Consider the following 15,656-nt stretch of genomic DNA (forward strand, 5'->3'; position numbering starts at 1 on the left):
TATATTTAAGATCTTGTCCATGGCAAGATCTTAAACAAGGATATAGGATTTCTATATCTGAGTTCTTTTAGAATATTCTCCACAATTGTTTGGGAAGAACAGAGTGAGACATTAGCTTATTTTCTCTGTACTGCTAAGAATACTATACATCCTGTCTTGTAGGATTTTATATATGAATGATGGTGGTGGGAAGTTGCATGAAAGTATTGTTCTCCGTTGCATTGATTTTTCTGTAGACTGAAGAGTTAGGTTTAGTTTATTCTGTCTGGAGATCTCCAGGATGTATAAAAAAATAAAAAATAAAAAAAAAATAATAAAACTTTCTAATTTGATGAGAGGATGAATAGCGTTCAAATTATTAGCAAATCTTATAACTGTTTTGCTGAAGCAGGTCATACGTTGGACACACTGAAAGAATGGAACGATTACTCAAAACAGTCATAGAAGGTAAAATTCCTGGATAAAAAAAGAAGTGGAAGATCTACAGTGAAATGGATGGATGGTGTATCTAGTCTTCAGAAAAGCATTTGACAGGACTACCTGGCAAGGAATGGCACATCACTGAGGAGTGGAGCAACTATAAAGCATATGATGATGTCCAAATGAATTTATAGATGGAGCCAGGTCAAATAATGACTGCATCATCCACACAGCATAGACAAAGTTTAGGTCATAATTCATTGTCCTTAACAAAAAAATTAACAACCAATATATTTTGAAATGAATATAATATAATTGTAATATGGACCTGATAAAAGGATTAAATGGAAATATGAGTTCTAGATTGCTTTAACCTTGGTATCACCTCTAAGTCTGGCTCCTCAGACTTCAATAAAGGTTGAAACCGGTCTGGGTAGTGACCCCTTCCCACAATGCATAGCATTATATACGTCTGCAAGGAGATGTGCTTTCCATTATGGAATACTAAGGAAAGTGATGTGAACTTAGTCCACCTTTGCCACGAGTTGCCCCAGTCCTGAAGATACTTCAGGCGCAAACTCTGTTTGCTTACACTTGGATGAAGGATTAAACTAAATATATAATTTATGTCAATGTCTTTCTAAACTCCTACAAGATGAAAACATTGATCTACTTCTTATTCAAGAATCAGATATCAAATCTGAAGACCAAGTTAAATCTAGAGCAACAATCCCTGGTTACGATATTCTTGGAATAACTTATAGTTATTGCTATGGCAACATAACATATGTCCGAAATGATATCGAGAATGCTGTGCCGATGACCTCTTCTATTTATGACTAAACCCATAAGATCGCTGTTAGAATAGCGGATATTACGATTGTGAATGTGTATAAACCACCTGCAACTGCTTGGCCAAATGATGTTTTACAGACATACCCCCATCCAACGGTGTATTCTAGAGACTTCAACAGTCACCATACTTCTTGGAAAAAAGTCTAGAATGATCAAAATTGAAAAACATTAATGGAACGGGCAGACCTATATAGTCTCACTTGGTTTTTGATGCCAAGGAAAAAGGCACCTTTAGATCAAGAGTTTGGAATAAGGAACATAACCTTGATTTGACATTTGTCTCCACTGATAGTGAAAATCTACCTTTACAGGTCTACAGACATATTCTTGATGTTTTTCCAAATAATTAACACCGTCCCATCTTAATGGAATTAGGCATCCAAATTACAGTATAACATCATTTCCTAGCCCAAGATGGAATTTTCAAAAAGCTGACTGGGAAAATTTTGCTGCGGATCTAGATGTATGTCTTAGAAGAATTCCCCCAACCCACAAAAAGTATACACGGCTCACTAGAGTAGTCATAGTGAGTCATACGTCCCTCGAGGCTATCAAAAAGAATATGTGCCTGGATAGACTAATGAAAACGAATCCCAGAATCAAGTATTCCTTGAGTAAGGATCCTGAGATAGGAGAAGAATTGCTTCATAATCTCAATGTTGCTTGTAGGGAAAAGTGGATCCAATTAACTGAGAACATAGACTTTAAACACTCTAGCAGAAAAGCCTGGTTGCTACTCAAGAAGCTCGGCCCAAGCCGCTTTGTACCAAAGAAATCTTCATCTGTTGACCCAAATCAGATAGCTGCTCGTATTGTTTCGCTTTCTAGAACCCCCCCTATAGATAAAGAACATACTAGAGAGGTAAAACATGAACTAAAGGCTATGAAGGCTGGAACTCAAAAGAATCTGCAATTCTCCTTGCCTTTTTCTTGTGAGGAAATATCCTTGGCGCTTCAAAACATCAAAACAGGGAAGGCTCCTAGATTCGATAATATACATAATGAATTCCTCATATGTTGTGGACCTTATGCTAGATTGTGGTTCACCAAATTCTTTAGCGACACACTTGAAAGTGGTTGCATCCCTAGGGAATTTAAAAGGATAAAAATCATTGCTATGTTAAAACCTGGTAAGCCAAAGTGAAAGCTATTGCCCAATAGCCCTTTTAAGTGCAACCTACAAACTGCTGGAGAGACTGATTTCAAATAAGATCAGTGGGAAAATTTTGGAATGTGTTCCAATAGAACAAGTGGGGTTCAGAAGAGATCGTAACTGCACAGATCAGGTCCTTAGCTTAACAACTTACATTGAAGCAGGGTTTCACAGGTGTCTGAAGACTACTGCAGTCTTTGTTGACTTGACAGCAGCCTACAATAGTCTGGAGGGAGGGACTCATACACAAATTCCTTAAGGTTATCCCATATAAAACACTGGGGCACCTCATAAACAAATTATTATGTGATCGATATTTCAGGGTAGTAAATGGGGGAAGTATCAGTAAACAGAGAGTGCTTAAAAATGGGCTACCACAGGGTTCGGTACTAGTACCACTGCTTTTTAGTCTTTACATGCAGACATCTCTGAAACAGCAGAAAGTTTGCTTATGCAGAGATGATTTAGCTTTGGTGACAAATCAGTGACAAATCCATAGAAAGAACTGAAGAAATATTGATGAATGATATGTCGGCCTTATGGCAGTTCTATAAAAAAATGGAGATTAACACCAAATCCTGGTAAAATTGAATGTTCTTGTTCTCACCTTAATACTTGCAAATCAAAAACCAGAGCTATATGTTGATGGGACATTAATCTTGTTTAATCCAACACCTAAATACTTGAAAGATAACCTTGGATAGAACTCTGTCATATAAATAACATATGATTAATATCGCTACTAAAGTATGCACTAGAAATAATATAGTCCAGAAGCTTTGTGGTACTACATGGGGCTCAAGCACCACAACCTGTGGTGCACTGCTTTGGACTAGTTTACAGTGCAGCAGAGTATGGTGCCCCTGTTTGGCTTAACAGCCACCATGTCAATAAATTAGGTGTTCAACTTAATTTCACTATGCCTTTAATAATGGGTTGTATCAGAAGCACACCCTTACAATGGCTCTCCATTGTAAGGGTGAGCCATATTTATCCTCCAGAATTGTGACAACAGGAAGCTGTGCTTCATGAATATAAAAAAATCTTAAATAACCAAAACCTCCCAATATATGAGTTTATTCCAGATGCTTTATCTGATAGATTAAAATCCAGAAGACCTGCCATTTGGACCGCCTGTAATCTTCTCGGTCAGAATGTAAGCTTGATGACATTCTGAATAAGTGGGACGGACTGTGGACTCTAGCAGTATTACCTGAAGTCTGTAGCTACAAAAATATTCTCCAAAAACCATCTGAATTTGACCTGCCCAGGAATATATGGAAAACTTCTAATAGGATCCATACAGGTCACAGTGTATGCAGAGACTTACTATCAAAGTGGGAAAAGAAACCGAATCCCCACTGCCCTTGTGGAGCCGAGACACAACCATCCATCATATAATTCAGGAATTAATGGCATAAGTTAATGAGTTAATGGTGAACTAAAGGACAATTCTGACCTATCCCCAGAGGCAATCAATTGGATTAAAAATCTAAATGTAAAAATATGACTAAATTTTTGTTTAATGCTTGTCACATATTTAATGCCTGTATTTTATCTCATTGTCAATGTTTTACTTTATATTTATAATTTTACATATTAGTATCTTATCCATATTCATATGTATTTCATGTTATTCCCTTTTAACCATGTGTATATGCCATATGATAAATAAATAAATGAAAGGTGATATGAAGAACAGCATACCTCTCAGTGGCATAAGGAATAAAGATGCAAACAAGGAAGGTGGCAAGTGTAGTGAGGAAAGAGAAATTGGTATATAAAAGGAGAGTGGCTGAAGCAGTAATGCACAACTCAAGGTTGTAAAAATATTTATGTAGCTATAAGAAGTCTAAATATTTGTACATAAAGTTTACCAAGGTCAAGCCCAGTAAGAATTGTGACTTGTAAATAGATGTATGTTATATGTAAATAATCCCAATGGGAATTTGTATATTGCTCTATGCCAAATAAGGGAATATTCTAGAAGGAGCTTTGTAAAGGCGTCAAACTTTGTGCGTGTTCTACAAGGGAAGCTCAAGGCCAGTGCTAGGTGGACCGACAAAAGCTTCAAACGAATAGGATTTAGGGAGTGTAGGAGAAAAACAAAGGAAGGGTCAGTCAAAGAAAAGGAAGTGATTTCGCCGAAATGTTCGGGGTTCACATATCTCCACACAAGGATTCGGAAGTTACCGAATAGAAAGTGTGGGTGAAAAGATCGCATCATCGGTTCGAGAAATTTTTGTTAGTGATCCAGAGGTTGTGATCGAGAAGTCGCCAACGGTTGTCCGGCAGATGTAGGCCATCGAGTATGCGACTTCAGGAGAAATCATGCCCGTGATCTAAAAGAAAGATGACGAGTAGCCGATCCGCCAGGCAAAGCTGATAGTTGACGACGAATTGACGAGTCTTTGCCAAGAGCTGTTGTCAGAGGGAAGAAATTGCTCCGTTAATCCAACGTGCATGCAAGCATTCCACAAGCTGATAATCTTTGCCCGAAGTGCAGCAGGACAGAGTATCCTAGAAACATCAGTAGACCTATTGCTGGCGTAAAGAGGGAATGAAAAACCTGACACAGAAAAAAAATGAGGTTTATCATAATTGGAGAAACTTTGTTTCAGGAGGTGAAGGAATCTTAGCAAATAAGGTTCAGGGCACATACCATGACAGTTGTAAGAGTTACCCAGAAAACTGCAGCTATAATGAAGAAAATTAAACTTGCCAAAAAATTATATTCTTATTTAAGAATACAGATTTGAAATTGGACATGGTTACCTCACAGGGGAATCATAGCCTCAAATACACAATCATTCAAGAAAAAAAAGACAAATAAGAACTAAACGGTGGAGATTGAGAGAATTGTGCTTATAGAATGAATCACTAGGTATGTTAGCTGACATACATATCTGGTAATTCAAAGCACAGCACTCAGCATAAAATGTTCATGATACAGACCATTCAGCAAACAATGTCTGCATGTGAAGTATCTTCAACTAGTCCACTTGTATATAGACCCTAATGACTTCACAGGGAGCCTCCGTAGCTCAGTCAGTACAGACAAGGCCCTTTGGCAAGAAAGACCTGGGTTCGATTCCTGTAAACCATTATCTGGTCTCTTTTGACTAAAGGTGAGTTAGCCAGTCTCATATGGTAGGGGGGGTTTCACCTGGAAACCCTGGTTTTTATCTCCCCAGAACAGGCAAAACCAGCCTCATGAACACACACACACGGATCTACAGTGATAAAATTATTATTATTATTATTACTACCACGGGCTACTCCAGGAGTCCTTAGACTCATCGAGGGAGGCCCTAAACATCATGTTCACGCAGCTGTTCAACATTCTCACAGTATCTATCATACCTTGCCTTGAACTCGCTCACTGTCATAGCACCCACAACAGACTCTGGAAGCTTATTCCACTCATTTACCACTCTAAAAGTAAAGAACCCAGCTCTAACACCCCTGCTAACCATGCTCTTGCCCAGCTTCCATGGGTGTCCCCTAGTTCTCCCACCACCAGTCCTGATCTCAAAAATATCATCTGAATTAATCCTATAGAATCCTTTTAGCAATTTGAATGTCTCAATCATGTCTCCCCTTTTCCGCCTATCAACTAGTTTCTGCAACCCACAAATCTTCAACCTGTTCTCATATGGTTCATTCCATAGACCTGCTATCATCTTAGTCACTCGCCTCTGGATCCTCTCAACCTCCTCCCCATCAAGAAGGAACCGAGGTGACCAAATCTGGGCACAGTAGTCGAGATGAGGTCTTATCAGGGCTCGGTACAGAGGTACAATAACTTGTTTTTCTCTGCTCGTCAAGGTATTTTTCAACAACCAAGTGAGTTGATGAGCTGATTTAGCTACTTTCGCAATGTGCCCCCTAAACTTCATCTCCCTATCCAATAATAATGTGATACCTCCAGGAAGTTCAAAGTCTCATCGACGGAGAAAGTGCCAATACCATGGAACGATTTTAACTACTAACCGCGCTCAAACCTGCTTAACTTTTTGCGAGCCATTAGTAGCAAAGGCTCGACCAACCTTCGCTAAATACATACTTAATCCCTCATTACAAGGGCTCAACCTGTTCTAAGGGATGGAGGGGAAGAGGGGTAAACCCCATACAAAATACATAAATAAATCAGCTGCCTTAGTATCCCATAATACAAAGCACATATACAAGGCACACATTTTTTTTTTTTTTCACCAGAGGTCAGGCCAATAATTGTTGTAACGGTTGGTCAGTAACTTTAGCAACCATGTGGATTGTAGTGCAACTTTTCTCTGTATGTATATATATATATACATACAGAGATTAAACTTGCCAAGAATTCTTGTTTAATTTAAATTATAATTAAGTGAAAAAACTTTCTACAACTGTCTCTAATCTAGAGTATTTTAGAGATAAGGTGGTTCATCTCTTCACTATTTATATATGGGATATGACCTCTGCATTACTTCAACCTTGGTATTTCTTCTGAGTTGAGCTCCCACTGATGACTTTTGATAATGCTCATCATTAGGCTTGCTTGCTTCTTTTGGAGCAATTCTATACCATCAGTTATGAATTCTTTCCTGTCCTGGAGTGATGTGTCGTGAAGATAATTCTCCATGAATTATCTTCACAACTAGGCTAATGAATTCACATCAAATGCTTTAGTATCTCATAATTTAAAGCACACATCCTTTCAGACAAGTATACTGTTATGTATTATTTGAAGCATCACTACCCAGACCAGTTTTGATCTTTAATAATGTGTCATTGGTGGGAGCTAGACCTAGAAGAGATACCATCATCATCATCATCATCAAATTCCTGCCATGTACCCTCAAGGGGTGTACAGGATATGATAGTACTACATGAAAAAAAAATTCCATCATTACTAACTTCCTATCTATAATTTTCCTCCAAATCAGTCTGTTATTTGTCAACACTCCAACATTATCAGATCTTATATTTCTATCGTCTAAAGCACTTTGTACCGTATCAATCCACCTATATCTTGGTCTTCCTCTGGGTCGTTTTGCTGCCAACCTGGCAGAGAACACTTGTTTTGCTAATCTTTCCTCGCCCATTCTGTTTAAGTGACCATACCACCTGAGATTAGCTCTGCTAACGCATTCCTGGATGCTGACAATGTCTAGTTCTTTCCTAATATCCTCGTTTTTAATATGATATTGCCATTGATGCCATCTGTTCACGCCTCTAATCTTTCTCAGGACTCTCATATCTGCGGTCTCTAGTCTTTGGTCAAGTGTTTTACTTCTGACCCAGCTCTCAGATCCATAAGTTAAAACTGGTTTGAACACTGTCTTGTATACAGCTAATTTAGTGTTTCGACTAATTACTCTCTTATTCCATATGAATTTATTTATTCAATTGACTTCCCACCATACCAGCTTTGCTGATTCTGTTGTCTATTTCTATATTTAATTTACCATCTTCACTAAAAATCGTGCCTAAATAGCTGAAATGTTTTACTTGTTCCACAGGTTCTCCATTCACAACATAGTTGACATTTTCAATGATTCTGCCTATTTTCATTGTCTTTGTGTTTTTATTGCTGACCTTCATACCATATCTATTACAACAGCTATTCAATTTAGTCAGAGAATCTTGCAGACTTGTAGCGGATTTATTTAGAAGTATAACATCATCCGCATAAAGCAAAGAGCTGACATTAACATCTCCAATTTTGATATCATGTTTAATACCACTTTCCTTCATAATGTGATCCATATAGATTATGAATAACAGAGGGGATAATGTACATCCTTGTCTCACACCAGATTTAACATTAAACCAACTTCCTGTACTTCCTTCAATTCTAACTGCTAACTTACAACTCAAATAAAGACTAAGTATTGCTTGATATAATGCCCCATTGACACCAAATAACTGCAGCGTATGTAATAGCTTCTCTCTTGGCACCTTGTCATATGCCTTTTCCAGATCGACAAAACTTAAATACAGATCTTTGTGATATTCCCATGCTTTCTCGACTATTTGTCGTAAAGTGAAGATCTGATCCTGACAGCCTCTATTTGGCCTGAATCCAGCTTGTTCTTCACCAAGCTTTTCTTCCACAATTCTTCTCAACCGTTTCTCAAGTATACTTGCATAGATCTTGCCAGGAACACTCAGTAGGGAAATACCTCTGTAATTCTCACATGCAGTTTTATTTCCCTTTTTATATATGGGTACTATAAGAGCTCTACTCCAATCATCGGGAATTCGTCCCTCTGTCCAGGCTTTCTGAACTATGCAGTGCAGCCACTGTAAAACTCTCTCATACTACCATACTTCAGCATTTCTGGTCGAATATCATCTACTCCTGCTGCCTTTCCACATTTTAAACTTTTGATGGTTTTTTCTACTTCAAGTATGGATATGTATTCCTGACTGCATGCCTGGTCAGTGTTTTTTACCACTGTGCTGTCATCACTGCTTGTTTCATTTAGCAGTTTTTCAAAGTAATTACTCCATACTTCAAGGATATCTTTTTCTCCCATTTTCATGCCACCTTTATCATCTCTAATTCCTTTTATAGCACTCTTTCCTCCATTCTTAAGCTTCTTCAACAACCTCCAGAATATTTTGCCACCTTCTTGATATTTATTTTCTATATTCTTGCCAAAGTCCTCCCATGACTTTTGTTTAGCTAGTTTTACACAGTGCTTAGCATTCTTGCATTTATCTCTATATTCTCTAAGAACACAAGCTGACTCATTTGACAGGAACTTTTGGTATGCTTTCTTCTTTTCCTTCACTGCCTCTTTAACTTCCTGTGTCCACCAGGGAGTTCTGATTTTTTTATCCTTACACACAACCTCACCACATGCCTCTCTGGCAGAATCAATCAATGTTTTCTTCAGAGTTTGCCACTGAATCTCCAAGGTTTGATTCATGTTCTCAAACTCTTTCATTTTTTCTTCAATAATCTTTGTGTATTTTAGTCTACAGCTCACATCTGAGAGCTGCTCAACTTTTATTCGCTTTAAAACTTTCTTACATGTTATTCTTTTCAATATGAAATTCAATTTTATCCTGCTCAAGACTAAATAGTGATCACTTCCAATTTCAAATCCTCTGTACACTCTGGTGTCCTGCACCAGGGAGAAAACATCACTATCAACAATAACATAGTCAATGAGACTTTTCTTATTCCTAGCCTCTTCTCTCCATGTGAATTTGTGCACATTTTTATGTTGGAACATGGTGTTAGTAATAACCAGTCCATGTCCTGAGCAGAAATCCAATAGATATTTGCCATTATTATTAGCTTTGCTCTTTTCTCCAAATTTTCCCAAAATATTTTTGTATGTCTCACAATCATTTCCTACTCTGCTATTTAGATCCCCAACAAGGACCAACTTTTCATTTTTCATTGTGTCAGTTGCTTTTTCTAAACCCTCAAAAAATTTCTCCACTTCTATTTTAGTAGAACCTTCTGTGGGACCATAGGCACAAATAAGCCTCATTGTCCAGTTCCCCATTCTCATATTTGCCCACATTACTCTACTTGAGACTGACTGCCATTCAAGAAGATTAGCCTCGTATTTTGTGTTGAATACTATCGTGTAAGGACTGTTGAATACTCAACAGTCCTTATGGAGGCAGTTGAATGTAAGAATGAATATAATATGCCAGAGCAAATAAGGACAACAAATCTGAGTGGGATAGTTAATATAAGGCATCAAGGTAGGGTTGGGGCTAATGGGGGTCTTAAATTCATGTACACTAATACTAGGAGTATTAGGAACAAGAAGGAAGAGTTTTTGGCCATGGTTGGCACTTCCAGACCACAGGTTATAGGTATTAGTGAAACATGGCTGACTGTAGATGATATAACTAGTGGGATTGAATGTGATGGGTATAGTGTGTTCAGGAATGACAGAGAGAATAAAATGGGGGGAGGAGTATTGTTGATGATAGCTGATCAGCTCCAGCCAAGGAGAATAGAAGTTGAATTGCAGGATAGAGAAAAGAGCACATTTGAGGCCATTTGGTGTGAGATTGTGGCTAGCAGAACTAAATATACAATTGGGTGCTGCTATAGACCAGGTGATGGAAAAGATGGTGGTGACAGTATGCACAAGCAAATAGAAGAAATGGGTGGAAGGAGGGTGATTATTATGGGAGATTTCAACTATGGTCGCATTGATTGGAGTGAGGAGAGGCCACACGGAAGGAAGGAACTGGATTTTATGCGGTTATTAAGGGATAACTATCTGCGACAGCATGTAATGGAAAATACTAGGGGTCAGAGAGTGCTTGACCTAGTAATTACATCTGAGGATTTGGCTGTAACAAATATGACCACATTGCCACCAATCGGTGAGAGTGATCATAGGGTCTTAACTTGGGAGGTGGCTAAAGGTGTAGAATTTTCAATTAAGACAGGGTACATGTGGAATTATCGGGCTGGAAAGTATGACAAGCTTAGGAGTTTGATTGGTTCAGTGCCATGGCATGTACAACTGCAAGGACTAGAAGTTGATAGTGCATGGGAGGTAGTTAAGAAGTGCTTGCATGAAGCAATGGCTGACTGTATACCTAGAGTCCGAATAATAAATCAAGTAGGGGTTAAATGGATGAATAACACCATTAAGCTTGAGTTGCAAAAAAAGAAACAACTATGGAGGGAATTTAAGGAGAAGGGTGACCGGCAGGCACATGAACGGTATAAAGCACAGGCCAGAAGGGTGACGAGTGTGGTAAGAAAAGCAAAAAAGGATTACGAAAGAACATTGGCCATGCAGGCTAAAGAGAATCCTAAACAGTTTTTTAGATATGTAGCAAGTAAAAGGAAAAATGTACATGGCAGATTGATTTTAAAGAATGCCGATGGTAGGGAGGTAACTGAATCAGTTGAGATAGTTGAGTTACTCAGTGAGCACTTTGCAAAAGTATATCATCCAGGTGGTGACATTGCAGAAACGAATAAACCAGTAGATTATACGGGAATTGTGGTTAATGAAGTGGAGGTGAGTAGTCTATTGCATAACCTCAATGTCAATACATCTGTGGGATTGGATGGTATACCAGCTCGTGTTGTAAGAGAAGCAGCTAAAGAATTGTCAGTACCCTTGACCATTTTGTTTAATTTGAGTCTCGGGTCTGGGTTAGTCCCGAGCGGGTGGAAAGAGGGGAAAATAGTTCCACTGCATAAAGGTGGTTCCAAGACTGCTGTAGTAAATTACCGACCGATTAGCATATCAGGAATCATTGTCAAGGTCTTAGAGAAAATAGTCAAGAGGAAAATACAAGATTGGATAGAAGAAAATGGGATACTGTTTCGGGGACAGCATGGTTTTGTGAAGGGTAGGTCATGCCTCAGTAACTTGCTCACGTATTATAACACAGTGACAGCTGAACTGGATAAGGGTAATGGGTTTACGGTGATTCTACTGGACCTTGCCAAGGCCTTTGACAGGATTCCACATGGAATTCTAATCAGTAAATTGCAGCATATGGGAATGGACATAGGGTTGGTGAGATGGATAGGAGGGTGGTTGACGGAGAGATATCAGAGAGTGGTTTACTCGGGAGTAGAGTCCACAAGACGGCCTGTGACTAGTGGTGTGCCACAAGGATCTGTTCTTGGACCACTGCTGTTTAATTTGTTCATAAATGATATAGGAAATGATCTGAGATCAACAGTTCATTTGTTTGCGGATGATGCGAAGTTGGGTAGGGCAATAGTGAATGCAGATGACGTCAAAATTTTGCAGGATGATTTGGATAGATTGGAGGTCTGGGCTAAGGAGAATGGATGTCAGTTTAATGTGGCAAAATGTAAGGTTATGCATTTTGGGGTGAAAAGATTGGCGGCAGTTTACTGCATTGGTGGAACCGTGCTCCAGGAAATTGATGAGGCACGAGATTTAGGAGTGTTGGTAGATAAGGAATTGAAATTTAGGGGACACATTGCAAAAGTGACCAAAACAGCTCATCAAATCACTTGGTTGCTGAAGAATACGATGACAAGCAGAGACAAGCAGGTTATTGTTCCTCTGTATCGAGCCTTGATAAGACCCCATCTAGACTACTGTGCTCAGATTTGGTCACCTAGGTTTCTTCTTGATGGGGAGGAGGTGGAGAGGATCCAGAGGCGAGTGACCAAAATGATAGCAGGTCTGTGGAATGAACCGTATGAGAACAGGTTGAGGATTTGTGGGTTGCAAAAATTGGTTGATAGGCGGAGGAGGGGAGATATGATTGAGACATTCAAATTACTGAAGGGTTTCTATAAAATTAATTCAGAAGATATTTTTGAGTACAGGGCTGGTTGTGGGAGGACTAGGGGACATCCATGGAAACTGGGCAAAAGTGTGGTTAGTAAAGGTGTTAGAGCTGGGTTCTTTACTTTTAGAGTAGTGAATGAGTGGAATGCGCTCCCTGAGTCTGTGGTGGATGCTGTGACAGTGAATGAGTTTAAGGCGAGGTATGATAGATACTGTATGAATGTCAAATAGTTGTGATGAATATGATTTGGGGCCTCCCTCGATGAGTCCAATGACTCCCTGGAGTTGCCCGTAATAATAGTAATAATAATACTATGGCTACTCCTTCTTTTCCTTGATTGTCATTGCCTGAATATAACATTTTGTATTTATTGCTCAGAAAGATCTCACCAGTTTTGGTCTTTTTTGTTTCAGTCACCCCTATTATGTTGATCTGGTACTTATCTAATTCCTCAGCTAGCTCCATTTCTTTGCCATTCAGGCTTCTTACGTTGATAGTACCGATCTTTAACTCTGGTGATGTTGAGTTGGGGTTTATTTTCAGATTTGTTCCAGTAGCTGACTTTTCGCTGTTTGTCCTGGTTCCCTGGCGAAAACAACGGGGGCCTTGTTTAACCGGGCGACGCCCCAGCCGGCATGAAATTTTGTCATATTGTACCATCATTCAATATTTTGGTTTAACCAATAAGAATACAATTTGGTCGGCTAAATCACAAATTGCCAGCCCATCCTCGTCCGTTCAGTATTCAAGTAGATACCCAACAGGGTGCACCACGAGAAGGTGAGGAATGGACATTAGGTCAGAATCCCTGGTCGGTTCTCCGCATTCTTTTAAAGGCTATGTGGAGGTCTCCTCTCAGTTATACAGCTTTGACCCTTAAGCACCCCAAAGAGATACCAAGGTTGAAGTAATGCATTTCTCATATAAAAATAGTGTGTATATATAATGGAAAGACGACAAGTATGGATAAGGAGGTGATTGTTCCAAATCTGGCCTCATTCAGATTTCTGTATATAGATCTGAACACCTGGCTATATTGGCAATAAGGAAACAATGGAGAGTGAGAGAACAAAGGCAAAAGGCAAATAATTCAGGAATCCAGAATGTTGAATATGAGGACAAATTGAGGGAGTATTATCTACAGAGTATGGTAGACAGGAGGAGGAGAGGTGATATGATTGAGATACATAAGTTGGTGAGAGGAACCTATCAGATTTATAAGATATTATAAGGAAAATTATTGCACAGGATAATGAGTGATAAGAGAACAAGAGGTAACCCCCTGGAAAATATACAATGCTTGAATGAATAAGGAAGTGAAAAGTTTAATTGTTTTTTTCTTCAATGCAAGGTATGATAATTATTGTGATCAGTGAGTGTTCAACCTCCTTGGATGAGTTTTCAGACTCAATGGATGCTTGAGCTAATTTCTTTAAACTGAATTTTTTAACGGATTCATCAAAATCAGAATCTTTGACAGAACTTTCCCTGCCATTTGGTTCGACGTCATCTATTAATTGTACTAGTTCCTCCTAATTTAAATTCATTTCCTCATCAATTAATTCACTAATTTCGTTTCCCAACATATCGCAAAAGCTCTCTAAGCAGCCATTACTATAGAAATAATTTTTTTACATAAAAAAAAAGCATTACATATTGTATGTAACTCACCAGGAAATAAAGTGCTCAAGCTTGAGATAAACACACTTATGATTTTTAATGCGCTTTCCTGGCAGAAAACAAAGACAACTTTCAAGAATAATTAACACTTCACATGGTAAACAACTGATGTACATACATGCTAAAGGGTATTTCCCCTAAAATTCACTACTTATAACTACATGCACGGGCAGACACAAATTTAATGAAGATAAAGTTTGATTTTTAAGTCATGAGGTGAAAAATATATGAAAAGATAAAGGTACAATTTGTAGACCACGTTATATCGAAACTGTGTTGAACAAGGGATTGCTACAATTTGTAGATAGCGTTGAATAAGTACCGCGTTATATGAGGGTTACCTGTACTTTCATTACTCAACAATGTGGATGTTAAAAATAAAAAATTAAGAAATAAAAATTGTCTCCAAAGTAAACAGCAAAAAAAAAACACTGCAGAATTTAATAGTTGGCAGCTGGTGTTCTAAATAAACTGTACGAAGAATTTACAACTGAATACAAATAACAGTATATTTTTGTTTTATGGTGCAAAACTTTTATAATCCTTACCTTTGAATTTTCCAAATCATCACACTTCTCATTAGCATCTTTCTCTGTGATACACATAGGACTCCCAGGAGGTTGTATTGTTCTGGATGAAAGTCCATCACCATGAATTAGGTTATCCAAAACTGATTCTGTACCATTAACAACAGCACCATTAATCATTATATCATCCTCATCAGAAAGTTCCCCTTCCCAAGACATTGGACGTTCCCTGTTTAGATCATCACTGGTGATGCTACCATTTATTCCAATGAATTTTTTGGACCTAAGATTAACTGCATTGGCAACAACTTGCATAATTTCTGTATCACTTTCATCTTCATCCCCACCAGCACTGCCAACACCCCCACTAACATCATGGTTTCTATTCACATGATTCTGTAGGTCACTGTCAGCCATGACTTCTCCAGAGGTATTCTAACAGCATAGTATAGTTATGTCTTCCATCATCATCATCTGATGACTAACTGATGTCTTTGCTCATTTCTTCATAATAATAATAATAATAAGGAAGGGAATATTTAAATAGCACACTCATCTGTTATCACAAAATAGCATCTTGCATGATGGTCAAAAAAATAACATTTCATGATGAGAAAATAAAATCCCCACTTAACTCATTGTAGTAGAAAATCTATATTAAAAGAAAAAAGAAAAAATAAGAATTTTTATATTTTCAATACTGATTACAAAAAAGCAACAGTTACTAATACAAATATTTTCTTTTTTCAACTTTTGACAGTAAT

The 15,656-nt window shown here is 38.2% G+C and overlaps 1 protein-coding gene across 1 annotated transcript in view; it reads right to left on the reverse strand.

Annotated features, from left to right (window-relative positions):
• The window catches only part of LOC150098390 (nuclear hormone receptor FTZ-F1 beta-like), a 164,420-nt gene extending 149,111 nt beyond the window's left edge, over positions 1–15,309 (reverse strand). The window contains exon 1 of the mRNA XM_090405189.1: positions 14,914–15,309. Coding sequence (XP_090261315.1) covers positions 14,914–15,309 — 396 coding nt within the window. The remainder of the gene's footprint in view (positions 1–14,913) is intronic.
• Between the last annotated feature and the right edge of the window lie 347 nt (positions 15,310–15,656).

This window comes from Typopeltis vanoorti, chromosome 15 (genome assembly GCF_054136105.1).
Source record: "Typopeltis vanoorti isolate ZY-2024b chromosome 15, IOZ_Tvanoo_1.0, whole genome shotgun sequence".
NCBI classification, from domain to species: Eukaryota; Metazoa; Arthropoda; class Arachnida; order Uropygi; family Thelyphonidae; genus Typopeltis; species Typopeltis vanoorti.